Source organism: Lutra lutra, chromosome 9 (assembly GCF_902655055.1).
Source record: "Lutra lutra chromosome 9, mLutLut1.2, whole genome shotgun sequence".
NCBI classification, from domain to species: domain Eukaryota; kingdom Metazoa; phylum Chordata; class Mammalia; order Carnivora; family Mustelidae; genus Lutra; species Lutra lutra.
In genome coordinates, this window is record NC_062286.1 from 89,509,567 (window position 1) to 89,528,066 (window position 18,500).

Genomic DNA, 18,500 nt, shown 5'->3' on the forward strand with positions numbered 1-18,500 from the left:
TCCATTACTCAGTTATCCCTTCCCTCGACCCATCTCCCCTCCAGCAGCCCTCAGTTTGTTCCCTGTAGTTAAGAATCTCTTAGTTTGCCTCCCTCACTGTTTTTATCTTAATTTTTCCTTTCTTTCTCCTGTGTTCATCTGTTTTGTTTCTTAAATTCCACCTGTGAGTGAAATCATATGGTATTTGTCTTTGACTGACTTATTTCGTTAGCATAATACCCTCTGGTTCCATCCATATCATTGTACATGGCAAGATTTCATTCTTTTTGATGGCTGAGTAATATTTCATTACACACACACACACACACACACACACACACAAACACACCACATCTTCTTTATCCATTCATCTCTTGATATGGACATGGGCTCTTTCCATAGTTTGACTATTGTGGACATTGTTGCTATAAACATTGGGGTACATGTGTTCCTTTGAATCATTATGTTTGTATCCTTTGGATAAATATCTAGTAGTGCGGTTGCTGGGTTGTAGAGTAGATCTATTTTTAACTTTTTGAGGAACCTCCATACTGTTTTCCAGAGTGGCTGGCTATACCAGTTTGCATTCCCATCAAGATAAATGTATTCCTAATCCCCATCACCTATTTCATCCATTCCTTCACCCACTACCCCTCTGATAGCCATCTCTCTGTTCTCTATAGTTGAGTCTGGTTTTTTTGGTTTGTTTCTTTCTCCCACCCTTACTTTGTTTTTTTAAATTCCACATACAAGTGAAGTCATGTGGTATTTATCTTTCTCTGGCTTATTTCGCTTAGCCTTATATTCTCTAGATCCATCCCCATTGTTGCAAACCGTGGGATTTCATTCTTTCTGTGACTGAATAATACTCCATTGTATATTTATATACCACATCTTTTTTAATCCATTCATCTATCATTGGACACTTGTGTTTCTTCCATATCTTGGATGTTGTAAATAGTGCTGCAGTAAACATAGGGGTGCATATATCTCTTCGAATTAGTGTTTCCAGATTCTTTGGGTAAATACCCAGTAGTGTGATTACTGGTAGTTCTGTTTTTAATTTTTTGAGCAACCTCCAAACTGTGTTCCACAGTGGCTGCACCAGTTTGCATTCGCACCAACAGTGTGCGAAGATTCCTTTTTCTCCACATCCTTGCCAACACTTAATTGTTTCTTATGTTTTTGATTTCAGCCATTCTGACAGGTGTGAGGTGATATATCATTGTGGTTTTGAATTGCATTTCTGTGATGTTAAGCATCTTTTCGTGTGTCCTTAGGCCTTAACCATATTTTTGAAATTACTTGTTTCTGCTTCCTCCACCAGGTGTGAATCCTTCAAAGGGAAAGACTCTTTAATCCAAAACATAGCAGCATTCCTGACATAGAGGTGGTTCCCAAGTGACTGAATTGAACTAGTGAAATAAACTAATTATACGTTGGTCTAGGAGTTCATTTCTCAGACTGATTGGTGTTTTGTGTTGTATTTTATAGCTAGGTGTTGATATGTAGTCTGAGTTTCCTATCTTTTTGGTACCTTTATAAGAATTTGACTTAATCATGTAAGGAAATGGTTATGTCTTCATGATTTTATAAAATAGCTGTATGAAAGTCATCTTAACTCTTAGGCTTAAAGGAGCTTTATTTACTTCTTTGGAATTGTGAGTACATGTAGGTTGTTTCAAGCTTGTTGGGCAAGAACTAAAGCACTCATACTTTTGAAGTTATTTTGAAGGATATTGTGATGTGTGTGCAGTTACTACAGTGTTATCAAGCAATGTGTAAGAAGTGCTGTTTGGAGGGGAACAAAATTTTGAATTTGTGCAAAGATTTTGTTTATTTTATGTAATCGTGGCCTATTATGATATTACATACCATCTTGACTTACCTTATAGGTTTAGGCACCTAGCGTTGTATTCTGTGGAAGTATAGTGGAACATTATGTTCCTGAAAAGCTGAGGTTTAGTACTAACTCTGCTACTAATTAATGCTCTTGAGCCAGGGGATTCTTTTCTTTTTGCTTGGCTTCTCATCTGAAATGTGGGAATTATTGAAACCAGTTCTCAGCACATTTTCTAGTTGTTTGAATTTTAAAATTATGATTACAGCATTAATTGCATGTTCAAAACTGTAGTGACTATGAAATTTTTCCAGGTGATTCCATCAGTTTCTTATTTTTTTTTGGATGTGTAGCTTCTGGGCTAAACACAGGAGATGGATGAATGGGGAAAATCCATTTAATTTGAAAATTCAAGGTATCTTTGACCTCCATATTTATGGCTTTTAGGAAATATCTATTTGGAAGCACTGTTAGAAGAAGAAAGTAAGACATGATGTGTCTGTGACCTCACTTACAGCTGGTTGGATACCTAGACCAACATACAGATATTTGATACTATTTTTAAAAATGACTGCTAATTGATACCACTGTAGTTTCTTTGGAAAAAGAAATAGTTTCTTGATAAGTGCATATTTTGTAAGGGGCATTTTATAGTTTCTGTGGGTGGGGAGGGTGTTGTCATTTAGTTGTCTGTAAAACAAATAGAGATCTGGTAATTAGCCACATAGTTACCATTAGAAAGCAGTATGTCTTCTGTACATGTAGGCAGCAGAGTGGTATTAAGAAAACATATTTGGGGTAAAATCTGGTTTGAATTCCAGCTGTGCTATTTCCTACATCTTTTGTTTTTCTCAAGATGTGAGTTAATATTGCTTATTTGTGTAAGGATTAAGAATTTAAGTAAAATACCTGGACTCTATTATTATATACATAATATATTCTGAGCAGATACCAGTTATTTTCCCTTTCCTAGTGGATCATTAGAGTATCAGCCTTGAAAGATTTGTAGTGTTGTGTTACATCATTTGTGTGTAGGTCGAAAGCTAGTATTGGGAGGTAGTTTAGAACATTGAGTAGCCTAGATGGACTGGAAGGGAAAGCAGTGTGGAAAGGAGGTTCTGGAAGGGTGTTTGGAGCAATACTTCTGAGTACTTCTGACCAAAAATATCAGAGAAGTTTAATTTGTAGGTACTTGTGTTTTTGAACAGGGAAGTGTCTTGTCTAGAGCTCAACTTTAGGGGCACCTGGGTGGCTTAGTTGGTTAAACGTCTACTCTTGGCTCAGGTCAGAATCCTAGTGCCCTAGAATCGAGGCCCCCATGGAGCTTCCTGCTCAGTGAGGAGTCTGCTTCTCCCTCTTCCTCTGCCCCTCTTCCTACTTGTGCTGTCTCTTGCTCCCCCGCCCTCTCAGATAAGTAAATAAATAAATAAAATCTTAAATAAAACCCTCAACTTTGGAAAGATTAATTTAGGCATGTGTGGAATGGAAATGGAGATAAAGCCATCTAGGAGGTTATCAGTTTAGGTGATAGCTAACTCTAATCTAGAATGAATTAGGTAATATGGAACTTAAGAATGAAAGAATGGTAGGAAATAAGTTTTAACTAAGGATCATTTACTTAAATGAGCGCATGATACACAGATCTACTGGAAATACTGAATCTCTAAAAACACAACAAGTATTTAAAGTATTTAAATTTAAAATATTTGTTTGCTCTATCAGTATTTCTGAGATGATACAATTGCTTACAGTTGTTTTCTTTCTTCCAACAGAAAGAAATGCAGGAGTTGAAACTACATAGTAGTAATTCAGGGTCCCCTCATCGTTGGCCTCCAGAGAATTATGGACCAGATTCAGTGCCTGATGGATATCAGGGATCACAGACTTTTCATGGGGCTCCACTAACAGGTTCGCAACTGGATAATTGCAGATTTTAGTAAAGTCACTGTACTTCTTCCTCTTTTACACAGATAACTTGTGAACTCACCTTGTCTATATACATTTATTTATATACATGTTTATACATGTCTGCTTATATGTTTCTTAAGCCATGTTTGGTATTACTGAAATTTTTATAACTCCAAGCAGAAACAAAACAAGCTTTATCTGATCCTTTAATACATCTGTCAGAGAAGCTGAGACTATTCCTGACTTTGGAAAATGTTACGTGATATTATTTTGCATTAAGAGATGGCTAAGTAAAACCTTCTCAGGATTTATTTTGGTGATATACTTAGAGGACATTCATCGGAAATCTTGTTTATTTTGAAATACCATGGTCATACAAAGAAGGAAGGAGGTGGAGCTGGGTCATATTGAAATTTGAAGTTGTGCTTTCTAGTACATAGTGATCTCTTGAGCCAGTTTGTGTGTTTGAAATGTGGAGATAAAACCTGCCTCACATTATTGTGAGCATTTGTGTATGTGTAGGTGTATATTAGAGTGTATAGTAAACACATAATGCACCAAGGGTGTCCTGTGGGTTTTCTGTGTGCAGAAATGATTTGTGCATGTAATTCCCTTTAATCATGGTAACCCAGAATGGTAGATACCATTATCATTATCATTATTATTATTATTATTATTTTATTTTATTTTTTTAAGATTTTGTTTGTTTATTTGAGAGAGAGAGAGTGCATGAGCAGGGGGTGAGGGGGCAGAGGGAGAGGGAGAAGCAGACTCCCTGCTACTCAGGGAGCCTGAACACAGGGCCCAGTCCCAGGACCCTGGGATCCTGATCTGAGCTGAAGGCAGATGGTTATCTGACTTTACCGCTAAGGCACCCCATGAATTCTGTTTTTATAGATGAGGAAGTGGGTTTAGAAAGGTAATGTAATTTATCCATTATTGTACAGCTAATTACTGGTAGAGTTGGGGTTCAAACTTCAGTGGTCTTAACTGGAAAGCCCCTTGCCAGTATGATATATTGCCCACAGATAGCCAAAAATGATGATAAAAACAGATTTGTTGTTTGACATGAGATAGATTCCTGAAATGGTAGTAGTGTGCTTTTTTTCTAATTGGTTTTAATCCGGGGAAGATTTAGAATAGTATGTTCCAGTTTAGATGAGCACATTATGTGATGGTTCATAGGGCCGTACTAAAGGCAGCCTCACTATCCTGTTTTGACAGTGTCTTCATTATAATGTAGGCAAAATAATAGGAAATCCTGTAAAGTCAAACTTACTAAATGTCATAAGTGATAGATAAATTTATGAGATGTGTCAGGAGTACACTTAAAAACTCTGTGCACTATATAGAGTCTGGCATAGAGAAGTCAGTAAACTGGCTAGCCTTTTCTAGGGCTTTTTGAGTGCTGTGTGGAATTGATCGTTTGGCACCTTTTGAGTCACAATTTCCATTTCTTCTGTGTATAGACATAAAAGGTCTTCTGGTTGTTAAACATAACATTCCCATTGTCTCATTTTATTCTTGCAATTACCCTATGAAATGTATAGAAGCAGCACATCCTCATTTTACAACTGAGAAATAGGGAGACCCCTAGTAGCTAATTGACAAGGTCGCAAAGCAGCTTTGTGGCCCTGAAAAGTGGAGAGCTCACGTCTGTTTTGCATTCCTATGCTCACAGATTTTGTTTTTTCTTAATGAAAGTAAAAATATACCAAAATGTTTCTTGTCTTTTTAAAATAAGATGATTGAAAACAATGATTCATAAGTTTATAGGAAATAATCAGAAGTAATAGCAATGTAAACTAAAAACTAACTATACCACTTAGAGTGCTATTAATTAACATTTTGGAGCATTTCCTTCTGATCCTTTCTCTTTGTATATGTAAAGAATTTTTAGTGAGATTTTTATCATTATGTTGTATGTAGATGAGTAGTCTGTTTTTTAAATATTAGAATGCATTTTCTTAAATATTTTTTGAAAATACTTTTAATGAATACAGGTTTTCCCATCATGTAGAAGAACTGCAAATTTTATTCCCTTATTATTTCCAGTTTGCTGTTATAAATAATGCTGTGGACACATTCTTAGGATTGTTAGGGTATTTAAAAAATTCTTTTGTGCTGGATAATTGCTTTCAGGAAAAGCTATGCCAGTTTACACTTTTTTACCACCATTGTCTGATAGTGCCCATCACATTGCATTCTTGCTTACTGTTAGCGATTTATTGGTTTTGAAAAACCTTGACCAATTTTTAAAAATAAACGTGGTATCAGTTTTTATTTTTTATATGGGGCATGTTAACAGTTTTTCTGAGTTATCTGTTTATTTCGTACTTTTTTCCTAATAAGATTATTTTTAGTAGGTTTATAAAAACTTCCCCCCCCCCTCCATTGTTAAGAGTCAGTAGTCACTGATAAAGTCACTAATTAAATTTTCAGACTTTATGATTCTTGGCTCATATCCATCAGCTTGTTCTGTGTTCTGTTCCTTTTTTCTCCCCAGAATGTTTAAAATAACCATCTTTACCAGGCAGTTCCGTTAGTTTTCCAAACTCAAACTTGGGCCTCTTTAGCAATTTTTACTTTTGTAGTTACTGTGAAGAGAACATAAATAGACTGACTAGTCTTTTCTAGGTCTTTTTCAGGGCTTTCTAGAATTAATTGTTTAGCGCCTCTTGGGTCACAGCTTCCATTTCTTCCATGTCACGGGCATAAATCGTCTTTTAAGTTGTTTTGTTTTCTGATAAAACTTTAATAAAACAAACTAAGCAGTAATTATTGGTAGCTTTGCCATGAACATGAGTGTCTTCTAGTTGTTGGTTTCTTGGTGAAACTCATATAAAACTGATTGAGTAAATAGTTTGGACATCAACATGAGTGTCAGTCATGATGTGCCTTTTTTTTTTTTTTTTTTTTTTGTAAGCCAAGGAACACGTTTTGTGTTACCTGTGAGATTCTTTGCATGAATTTATCAGGTGATTTTTGACTAGAACATTTTCAGCTTGAGTTTATAAAATGCAACCTTTTCTTCAAATTTTTAAGGCTTACTTTAAAAAAATGGCCCTGAGGCCAATCAGATGCATTTTGGTTCCTTAAATCCTTCCTGTGACTAGTGTTTCCCAGTATTTCTGATGTTGACAATAGACTGTGCTTTCGTTTCATACCAATCTTTCTTAGACAATGGACCAAACACTTTCTTCTTGGCTCCTTTTTTGATGCTTGTTGTGAGGCGCTTGTTCTTGTTGACCACTGTGGTGCTGCTCTCTTACTCCTCATGTGTCATATTTAGGGGTTTTCCTAGTTTGTCATTTGATAATCTTCTTTATGGTATATTTTGATGTATAGAAATTTAAAAAATATCTATAGTTAAATCTTTCTTTGATTTCTATTGTTTTTGTAATTTATAGTTCTTGCCTAGATAGTCTTAACTATAGTATAGACTTTTTTAACTGTTTTCTTTCTTTTCTTTTTTTTTCTTTTTTTTTTTTTTTAGTTGCAACTACTGGCCCTTCAGTATATTATAGTCAGTCACCAGCATATAATTCCCAGTATCTTCTCAGACCAGCAGCTAATGTTACTCCCACAAAGGTAACAAAGGAATAATTTATACATTTATAAATATCTCCTTTTTAATTGTTCAGGCTTCCTTCAAAGAAATTCAAGAAGTAGTTCAGCATTAAAACTTATATGTCCCATAAGATATAGCTATTTTAAATTTCTTTCCAGATACAGAAGTTATGCTTCTTACTCATCTTATTTTTATGTTACAATAAGTGTGAACATTTAGAATATTTCCCAAAAGTGGGGGGGATGGTGGTGGTGTTGGGTCCTTTATCATTTTGTTTTGGTGGAAACAGGACTAGAACGGCCTTGCTGAACCACTATGTGGTAAGTACTTCAGGCCTGAAGTGACTATGTAGGTGTCTATTAACAACCAATATTAAAACTGTAGTTGAGTTATGAAGCTTTGAAGACAGATGGCTTGGGTGAATTTAGACCCTGGCTCTTCTGCTCACTGTGACCTTGGGCAAGTTTCTTAATCTCTCTATGCATTAGTTGCCTCATATGTAAAATGAGGATAATAATCCCTTAATTCATAGGGTTTTTGAGGATATTAAAATGAGATATTATGTAAAGTGCTAAGAACAGTGCCCAGTTGGCACATTAGTAAATGCTCGATAAATGTTAGTCTCCATCATCATCATCATTATTATTGTTAACATCATTTAACACATTATTTAGGAATAAAGAAGAAATTTATTCTATGCATTTATTGTAGAATTGGATTTTTAAGATTCTGTTATTAGTTAAAGCAATTTCCATTATATGCCAAGAAAGGAGTATAACTGTAAGTATCTTTGTAAGTAATGTCTTCTTTTAATGCTGTGGTATATACTTTAATGATATCTTTACCTTATAATGCTCATGTTTGTGGTTTGTGAGAATTGGTTTGTATCTAGTTATCTGTAATTTTGTAGACAACTTAACAAAAATCTTTAACTCTTTTTTTCTTTTAGGGTCCGGTTTATGGCATGAATAGGCTTCCACCTCAACAACATATATATGCCTATTCCCAACAGATGCACACACCACCAGTCCAAAGCTCATCTGCTTGTATGTTCTCTCAAGAGATGTATGGTCCTCCATTGCGTTTTGAGTCTCCTGCAACAGGAATTCTATCACCCAGGGGTGATGATTACTTTAATTACAATGTTCAACAGACAAGCACAAATCCACCTTTGCCAGAGCCAGGTTATTTCACAAAACCCCCAGTTGCAGCTCATGCTTCAAGACCTGCAGAATCTAAGGTTATTGAATTTGGAAAATCTAATTTTGTTCAGCCTGTGCCAGGTGAAGGAATAAGACCATCTTTGACAGCACCTGCACATACAACACAGCCAACTCCTTTTAAATTTAACTCAAATTTCAAGTCAAATGATGGTGACTTTACCTTTTCTTCACCGCAGGTTGTAACACAACCCCCTTCTACAGCTTACAATAATAACGAAAGCCTTTTAGGTCTCTTAACTTCAGATAAACCTTTGCAAGGAGATGGCTACAGTGGACCAAAAGCTAGTCAAACCATTGGACCTCGAAATACGTTCAGTTTTGGAAGCAAAAATGTGCCTGGAATTTCATTTACTGAAAACATGGGTTCAAATCAGCAAAAGAATTCTGGTTTTCGTCGAAGTGATGACATGTTTACTTTCCATGGTCCAGGGAAATCAGTATTTGGAACACCTGCACCGGAGCTGGCCAACAAGAGTCATGAAACAGATGGAGGGAGTGCCCATGGTGATGATGATGATGATGGCCCTCACTTTGAGCCTGTGGTACCTCTTCCTGATAAGATTGAAGTAAAAACTGGTGAGGAAGATGAAGAAGAGTTCTTTTGCAATCGTGCAAAATTGTTTCGTTTTGATGCGGAATCCAAAGAATGGAAGGAACGTGGAATTGGTAATGTAAAAATCCTCAGGCATAAAACATCTGGTAAAATTCGCCTTCTCATGAGACGAGAGCAAGTATTGAAAATCTGTGCAAATCATTACATCAGTCCGGATATGAAACTGACACCAAACGCTGGCTCCGACAGATCTTTTGTATGGCATGCTCTTGATTACGCTGATGAGTTGCCCAAACCAGAACAGCTGGCTATTAGATTCAAAACTCCCGAGGAGGCAGCACTTTTTAAGTGCAAGTTTGAAGAGGCCCAGAACATTTTAAAAGCCTTAGGAGCAAATGTAGCCACAACAACAAATCAGGCTATGAGAATTGTAAAAGAACCCACAAGTCATGATAACAAAGATATTTGCAAATCTGATGCTGGAAACATGAATTTTGAATTTCAGATTGCAAAGAAAGAAGGGTCGTGGTGGCATTGTGGCAGCTGCTCATTAAAGAATGCTGCAACTGCTAAGAAGTGTGTATCATGCCAGAATCTAAACCCAAACAAGAAAGAACTCCTTGGCCCACCATTAGTTGAAACCGTGTCTGCTCTTACAGCTGGCCTAGAAAATACACCAGATAGATTTGCATCAACGACTCCAAAGAAAGAAGGTCACTGGGATTGTAGTATTTGCTTAGTGAGAAATGAACCTACTGTATCTAGGTGCATTGCATGCCAGAATGCGAAGGCTGCTAACAAGAGTGGATCTTCATTTGTTCAGCAAGCTTCATTTAAATTTGGCCAGGGAGATCATCCTAAGTCTGTTAACAGTGATTTCAGATCTGTTTTTTCTACAAAGGAAGGACAGTGGGATTGCAGTGTATGCCTCATACAAAATGAAGGAAGTTCTACAAAGTGTGCTACCTGTCAGAATCCAAGAAAACAGAATTTACCTACTTCTTCTGTTTCAACTCCTGCTGCCTTTAAGTTTGGTACTTCAGAAATAAGTAAAACCCCAAAGAGTGGATTTGAGGACATGTTTGCTAAGAAGGAAGGACAGTGGGATTGCAGTTGCTGCTCATTACGAAATGAAGCAAGTGCTACAGTATGTGTTGCTTGTCGGAATCCAGGTAAATTGAGTCTATCCACCTCTGTTGTTCCAGCACCTGCCTCTTTTAAGTTTAGTACTTCAGAGACAAGCAAAGCTCCAAAGAGTGGATTTGAAGGCATGTTCACCAAGAAGGAAGGACAGTGGGATTGCAGTATTTGCTTAGTGCGAAATGAGGCAAGCGCTACCACCTGTGTTGCTTGCCAGACTCCAAGTAAACAAAATCAGCCTACTTCTGCTGTTCTAGCGCCTGCCTCATCAGATACATGCAAGGCTCCAAAGAGTGGATTTGAAGGCATGTTCACCAAGAAGGAAGGACAGTGGGATTGCAGCGTTTGCTTAGTGCGAAATGAGGCAAGCACTACCACCTGTGTTGCTTGCCAGAATCCAAGTAAACAAAATCAGCCTATTTCTGCTGTTCTAGCTCCTGCCTCGTCAGATACATGCAAGCCTCCAAAGGGTGGATTTGAAGGCATGTTCACCAAGAAGGAAGGACAGTGGGATTGCAGCGTTTGCTTAGTGCGAAATGAGGCAAGCGCTACCACCTGTGTTGCTTGCCAGACTCCAAGTAAACAAAATCAGCCTACTTCTGCTGTTCTAGCGCCTGCCTCATCAGATACATGCAAGGCTCCAAAGAGTGGATTTGAAGGCATGTTCACCAAGAAGGAAGGACAGTGGGATTGCAGCGTTTGCTTAGTGCGAAATGAGGCAAGCGCTACCACCTGTGTTGCTTGCCAGACTCCAAGTAAACAAAATCAGCCTACTTCTGCTGTTCTAGCCCCTGCCTCGTCAGATACATGCAAGCCTCCAAAGGGTGGATTTGAAGGCATGTTCACCAAGAAGGAAGGACAGTGGGATTGTAGCATTTGCTTTGTGCAAAATGAGAGTTCTTCCTTAAAATGTGTGGCTTGTGATGCCTCTAAACCAACTCATAAACCTATTGCAGAAGCTCCTTCAGCTTTCACTTTGGGCTCAAAAACTAAGTTAAATGACTCTTCTGGAAGTCAAGTTGGAACAGGATTTAAAAGTAACTTTTCTGAAAAAGGTTTTAAATTTGGTACCGCAGAACAAGGATTTAAATTTGGGCATGTGGATCAAGAAAGTACACCTTCATTTACATTTCAGGGTTCTTCTAATACAGATTCTAAGTCAACAAAAGAAGGATTTAGTTTTTCTGTCCCTATGTCTGCTGATGGATTTAAATTTGGCATTCAGGAGTCTGGAATTCAAGAGAAGAAAAGTGAAAAGCCCCTTGAAAATGACACTGGTGTTCAAGTTCAGGATATCAGTAGTCAGAAGAATGGTAGTAGTGTAATTTTTGGTCAAACTGGTAGCAATTTTACCTTTGCAGATCTAGCAAAATCAACTTCAGGAGAAGGATTTCAGTTTGGCAAAAAAGACCCTAATTTCAAGGGATTTTCAGGTGCAGGAGAAAAATTATTCTCATCACAAAGTGGTAAAATGGCTGATAAAGCTGACACTTCTGCTGACCTTGAGAAAGATGATGATGCCTATCGGACCGAGGACAGTGATGACATCCATTTTGAACCAGTAGTTCAGATGCCTGAAAAAGTAGAACTTGTAACAGGAGAAGAAGATGAAAAAGTTCTTTATTCACAGCGGGTAAAATTATTTAGGTTTGATGCTGAGATAAGTCAGTGGAAAGAAAGGGGTCTGGGGAACTTAAAAATTCTCAAGAATGAAGTCAATGGCAAACTAAGAATGCTTATGCGAAGAGAACAGGTACTAAAAGTGTGTGCTAATCATTGGATAACAACTACGATGAACTTGAAGCCTCTCTCTGGGTCCGATAGAGCATGGATGTGGTTAGCGAGTGATTTTTCTGATGGTGATGCCAAACTAGAGCAGCTGGCAGCAAAATTTAAAACACCAGAGCTGGCTGAAGAATTCAAGCAGAAATTTGAGGAATGCCAGCGACTTCTATTAGATATACCACTTCAAACTCCTCATAAACTTGTAGACACTGGCAGAGCTGCCAAGTTAATCCAGAGAGCAGAAGAAATGAAGAGTGGATTAAAAGATTTCAAAACGTTTTTGACAAATGATCAAACAAAAGTCACTGATGGAGAGAGTGAATCCTCTGATGCAGGTGCTGCCAGTGCCTCTGATACAACCAGCAAGCCAAACCCTGAAAACACAGGGCCCACACTGGAGTGGGACAACTATGATTTAAGGGAAGATGCTTTGGATGATAGTGTGAGTAGTAGCTCAGTACATGCTTCTCCACTGGCAAGTAGCCCCGTGAGGAAAAATCTCTTTCGCTTTGGTGAGTCAACAACAGGATTTAACTTCAGTTTTAAGTCTGCTTTGAGTCCATCTAAGTCTCCTGCCAAATTGAACCAGAGTGGGACCTCAGTTGGCACTGATGAAGAATCTGATGTTACTCAGGAAGAAGAGAGAGATGGCCAGTACTTTGAACCTGTTGTACCTTTACCTGATCTAGTGGAAGTGTCCAGTGGTGAGGAAAATGAACAAGTTGTTTTTAGTCACAGAGCAAAACTCTATAGATATGATAAAGATGTTGGTCAGTGGAAAGAAAGAGGCATTGGTGATATAAAGATTTTACAGAATTATGATAATAAGCAAGTTCGAATAGTGATGAGAAGGGACCAGGTGTTAAAACTTTGTGCCAATCACAGAATAACTCCAGATATGACTTTGCAAAATATGAAAGGGACAGAACGAGTGTGGGTGTGGACTGCTTGTGATTTTGCAGATGGGGAAAGAAAAGTAGAACATTTAGCTGTCCGTTTTAAACTACAGGATGTTGCAGATTCCTTTAAGAAAATATTTGATGAAGCAAAAATAGCCCAAGAAAAAGATTCTTTGATAACACCTCAGGTTTCTCGTTCAACCACTCCTAGAGAGTCACCATGTGGCAAAATTGCTGTTGCTGTATTAGAAGAAACCACAAGAGAAAGGACAGATTTAATTCAGGGTGACGACACAGCAGATGCAACTTCAGAAGTTGGAGAAGTGTCTAGCACATCTGAAGCAACAACAAAAGCAGTGGTTTCTCCTCCAAAGTTTGTATTTGGTTCGGAGTCCGTTAAAAGTATTTTTAGTAGTGAAAAATCAAAACCATTTGCATTTGGCAACAGTTCAGCCACTGGGTCTTTGTTTGGATTTAGTTTTAATGCACCTTTGAAAAATAGTGGTGAAATTAGTTCAGTAGTCAAGAGTGGATCTGAAAGAAAAGTGGAACCTAATTGCAAAGAGTCGAAGAATTCAGATAGCAAACAGTCTTCAGATGGCAAAGTCAGAAATCTCCTTGCTTTTCCAAAGGAAGAGTCCTCAACTAATTACACCTTTAAAACACCAGAAAAGGGTAAGCGCTTAGTCTTTAGTATAAGCAGAATTTTTCGTCCATTGTGTGTAAATATTTTGCTTTATGTGTATACTCTTTGTAGGATACTAATGTTTTAGTAAAAGTTGGGTCATAAACATAGTGTGTTGTGAACACCCAAAAAATAATTGTACAGATTGTTTTTTCTGCCTAAATCTGTTTCCCTGTGACTGTTTAAATAGCGGCAGAGAACGTGTGTGTAACTTATTGAGGTTATCTAACTGAAAGATATTTATATTATGTTTAGTGCAGAGAACAAGAACCTAATACAGTACCAAAGTTTAGTGACTCATGTACTCATGAGTATTAACTTGAGTTTGATTTTTTTTTAAAGTGTTCATACTTCAATGTATCATTCTCTTGTCACTCAAAAAACATGGTACTGAGATGTTTATATGTCATATAAGGTAGTCTTACCACTATTTATTACATGAGCAAAGAATGAAACTACCAGGATAAATGAATATCTGAGATGGCTAAATTGGTATAAATTGAGGGACTCTGGCTTTTTATATTTTAAAATCACATTCACTTTGATTCTCAAGATGTCCAAAAATGAAATACTCTTTATTTTCTAGGATTTAATTTTAGCCTTTTTAAATCTAATCCAATGGCTTTTTGGACCAGCATCCCTTCCTCACAGCCTGAGAATGAAGGTATAGAGCTAGTATTCTCAGTACGAGATGACGTCATTTTTTTTTTTTTTTTTTAGCAGCTGGTAGTCCTTAGCAAAGTAACTGGCTGTATGAAATTAAGTACTTAACACTAAGGAGTGCATGTTAAAAGAATGTCTGTTTAAACAAGTACTTTTTTTGACTGGTGGTATATAACATCCTTTAATGCTGTTTTTGTTTTGTTTTTAATGTACTTGGATGACATGTTTTTTCAGTATTGTACAGCATTATTTTGAGGTAGATCCATGTGGTCTTTATCTTTTGCTGCTTTATACTTCATTATTATTTTTAACTCTGCTTAATGAAGACCTTTGTTTTTTCTAACATTTATCTTTAGCCAGGAATGTCTGCTAGCATGTATACACATGGAACAGAGTTGCCCTTTAATATTATCCTTTTGGATAGGGTTTAGAAAAATATCCTATTTAAAAGTAGATGTCATTTTTAACAGCCAACATTGTATACCTGGTATGTTATAAAAATAAATGTTGGTATTAGAGTGGAGTAATAGGAAGTGGGGGAATCTGTTAAAGACCTTTGAGAGCAAGGTTAGGGAAATGAATACTATTAGTATCTAACAACATATCTTGAGCAACACAACTATGTTCAGTGATAAAATAATAATCCTTGATTCGGGGGCCCTTTACTCAATCACAATACTAGCTAAAGAACTTTGCTTTTAATTTTTAACCCTCATTCTTAGCGATATATTCTTTGGGAATTTGTGAAAAGTGTGGACTTTTTCCTCTAAATGACATATACTTGAATGCACACTCCTGGACTGTAGGTTAAGAATCCTTGGTCTAAGAGCAGATTTACCAGTATACTACTGTATGACAAAGAGCCTTATTCTCTTTCAAGTCCAAGAACGTAATGGTCCCGGGCGCCTGGGTGGCTCAGTGGGTTAAGGCCTCTGCCTTCGGCTCAGGTCATGATCTCAGGGTCCTGGGATCGAGCCCCACATCAGGCTCTCTGCTCAGCGGGGAGCCTGCTTCCTCCTCTCTCTCTGCCTGCCTCTCTGACTACTTGTAATCTCTATCAAATAAATAAATAAAATCTTAAAAAAAAAAAGAATGTAATTGTCCCAAAGGACCTTAGAAATGGAGATTCCAGACACTGAGGAAACTGAGGCTTGGCTGAGCTATCTGAAATGCCCACACTGTCTCTACCAGCTAATAGCAGAATTGGAGTAAGAATTTATTTATCTTACAGTATTGTAATTGATTCTATGTTTTTCTAATTAAGGAGAGTAAAAGGCAAGTTTAGCATTGTAAAAGGTCTCCAGTTCTCTAAATCAGATCAAATATGACCTGTGTATGTAATTTAGAATTTTCTTTTTTTTTTAAACAGATTTTATTTATATATTTGACAGAGAGAGAGAGAGAGATCACAAGTAGGCAGAGAGGCAGGCAGAGAGAGAGGGGGTAGCCGACTCCCCACTGACAGAGCCCAATGTGGGGCTCGGTCCCAGGATCCTGAGATACAACGTGAGCCAAAGGCAGAGGCTTAACCCACTGAGCCACCCAGGCGGCCCTAGAGTTTTCTAATAGCCATATTAAAAAATAGAATAAAAAACAGGTGAAAAAAAAGAAGCAGATGAATTTAATTTTAATCTATGCAGTTACATTATATCTGAAATAACATTTCAGGTTCTAATCAGTATAAAAATGAAGATATACTTCATATTCTGGGTTTTTTGTTTTTTATACAAAGTCTTCAAAATCCAGTGTATATTTTTATTTTTATTTTTATTATCTTTTTTTTGAGGGAGAGACAGTGAGTGTGTGATCACAAATGGGAGGGACAGAGAGAGGTGGAATGGGGAGGAGAGAGAATCTCAAGCAGACTCCGTTCTGAGTGTGGAACCTGACACAGGGCTCAGTCTCATGATTCCAAGATCAAGACCTGAGCCGAAATCAAGAGTTCAGCAGTTAACCAACTGAGCCATCCAGGTGCCCCTAGTGTGTATTTTTATACCTGAAGTAGGACTCAGTTTGGACTAGCCACATTTAGAGTACTTGATAGCCACATGTGGCTAAGATACGATTTTGGACAGCACCTGTTGGTACGTGATTTGTTTTATCTGTCCCTTTTGTCAGATATTCCTCTTTATTTATTGGCCACAGTGTATTGTATGAAGAATCCCCTTTTTCTTTGTGTTTTGCTTTTTTTGTTGTTGTTGTAGTTTTTCAGCTATAAAATTTGTCCTAAATTCTTAGTGTATTATACCAAGGATAACAGTAATTTTAATTTAGTTTTATATGTTATCATGCTTGGAAGTGTGCGAAACTGGATATAACTCCAATCACTCACCGTCCTTGGCAATTGTTAACAATTCCAATTACCCGCCATGCTTGGCAATTGTTAACTTTTCTTGTAGGAACTAATCAAGGTTAGCTTTGCGTTAGTTTCATAATTATACTAATCTTTGCTCATGATTTCTCTAAGTTTTTTCAGTTGTTGCAAATGCATGGATATTTTGCTAAACAGTTGTTTAGTATGCCGATTATGGTTATGGCAGCACTATTTAAATGCTTTTTACAATTATAGCCATTAATAGTAGTTTTTATTAAATGATCATTGAATAAATGCAGTAGTTTTTTGGTTTTAAATAGATTCTGTGTTCAGTAAGGGTTTTGACAGAACATTAAATCAGACTTCTAATTCTTTACAGAGCTTTGTCCACATCAGAGTTTATGTGTTTTCATCACTATGCTATTTTAACCTAAAAATAAGTTCAGTGGTTTTATTTTCAGCTAGGATATTGGTGCTAATACAACTATTTAATATCTTGTCTTCGTAATTTTTTGGACTTACTTTATAGCAAAAGAGAAGGTAAAACCTGAAGATCCTCCCTCAGATGATGATGTTCTTATTGTATATGAGTTAACACCCACCCCTGAGCAAAAAGATCTTGCAAGCAAACTTAAACTTCCTCCAACTTTCTTCTGCTATAAGAATAAACCAGATTATATTAGTGAAGAAGAAGAGGATGGTAAATCTTCAGTTATTTAAAATGCATTCTTTTCATGCTAATCTTAGTAATGGGGGAGTATGGTTAAATTATTTAAAGCCTGCCTCTTAGAACCCAACACTGCTGTCCTTGTAGCTAAGATGTTTATCCTCATTGTATGTTTTGTAAATATTCAATGGATGTAATGATTGAAACAACTGCATTTATTAAGTGAGGATTTTGTGGATGGCTACCATAAGTTGTGCAGGCATTTTGAGAATTGAAAGCAATCCTCATTTCTCTGTTGACTTAGAGGGATGAGGGAGTAATGAAGCAGATGGGTCTTTGATTATGGAAAACTCTGTGAGCCATACCAGAGTCTTTCAGCAGGGGAGTTCCAGTAGGAACTCAGGAAGTAAGTTCAGGAAGTTTCAGTAGGACTGGTTGAGTTTGATGTAGAGGATTGGTTGTGGGACATGGAGATAGGAAGATGATAGAGTAGCTCAAACAAGAAGGGAGCCTGAATAGAATTTCTATAATGACAGGAGAGGCATTAGGAATATAGAATTGGAAAAATTGGGTGTTCTTTCAATGTGGGGAGTAAGGGAAAGTATGAAGTTGAAGGATAATTCCTAGATTTCTGGCTAGAAAAATTCCTGAAACTTAATAGAAATTCCTTTTGTTTAATAAAATCAATTATACTTAAGATGAAGATTTCGAAACAGCTGTCAAGAAACTTAATGGAAAACTATATCTGGATGACTCAGAAAAATGTAGACCATTAGAAGAAAAGCTAACAGGTATGTTAAAATTACTAATTATAATGCTCTTACAAATTTTTTAATTCATTCATTCATTTAAGGGGGAAGAGAGAAAGGGAGGGGGAGGAGCAGAGGGGAGAGAAAATCTTAAGCAGGCTCCATGTCCAATGCGGAGCCAAATGCGGGCCTTGATCTCAGAACCCAGAGATCATGACCTGAGCAGAATCAAGAATCACTTAACCAACTGAGCCACTCAGGTGCCCCACTAGTTACAAAGTTTTTAAAAAATCTTCTATTTAAAAGGAATCTTCTGATCATTTTTATAATTGCCAGTTTTACTTATGTACTATTCCTCTCGTGTTTTAAAATATTTGAAAATAATATGAAGTGTAAAACATTGTTTTCTTGGAGATCCTGTTCTCCATTACCACTCATAGGTATTGCTATCTGGGTCTGTAATCTGTACATTATATTGAGAACCATTCTTGGAAAGGAGTTGGACTTCTTGTAACTTTCTTTTG

The 18,500-nt window shown here is 37.0% G+C and overlaps 1 protein-coding gene across 2 annotated transcripts in view; it reads left to right on the forward strand.

The window, feature by feature from the left end:
* The window catches only part of LOC125108400 (E3 SUMO-protein ligase RanBP2), an 80,938-nt gene that overhangs the window by 49,349 nt on the left and 13,089 nt on the right, over nucleotides 1-18,500 (forward strand). The window contains exons 18-23 of one of the 2 annotated variants that reach the window (XM_047744164.1): nucleotides 3,592-3,727; nucleotides 7,224-7,318; nucleotides 8,248-13,573; nucleotides 14,170-14,247; nucleotides 17,090-17,260; nucleotides 17,926-18,018. In XM_047744164.1, coding sequence (XP_047600120.1) covers nucleotides 3,592-3,727; nucleotides 7,224-7,318; nucleotides 8,248-13,573; nucleotides 14,170-14,247; nucleotides 17,090-17,260; nucleotides 17,926-18,018 — 5,899 coding nt within the window. The remainder of the gene's footprint in view (nucleotides 1-3,591; nucleotides 3,728-7,223; nucleotides 7,319-8,247; nucleotides 13,574-14,169; nucleotides 14,248-17,089; nucleotides 17,261-17,925; nucleotides 18,019-18,500) is intronic. The other variant, XM_047744165.1, reaches the window with a different exon arrangement.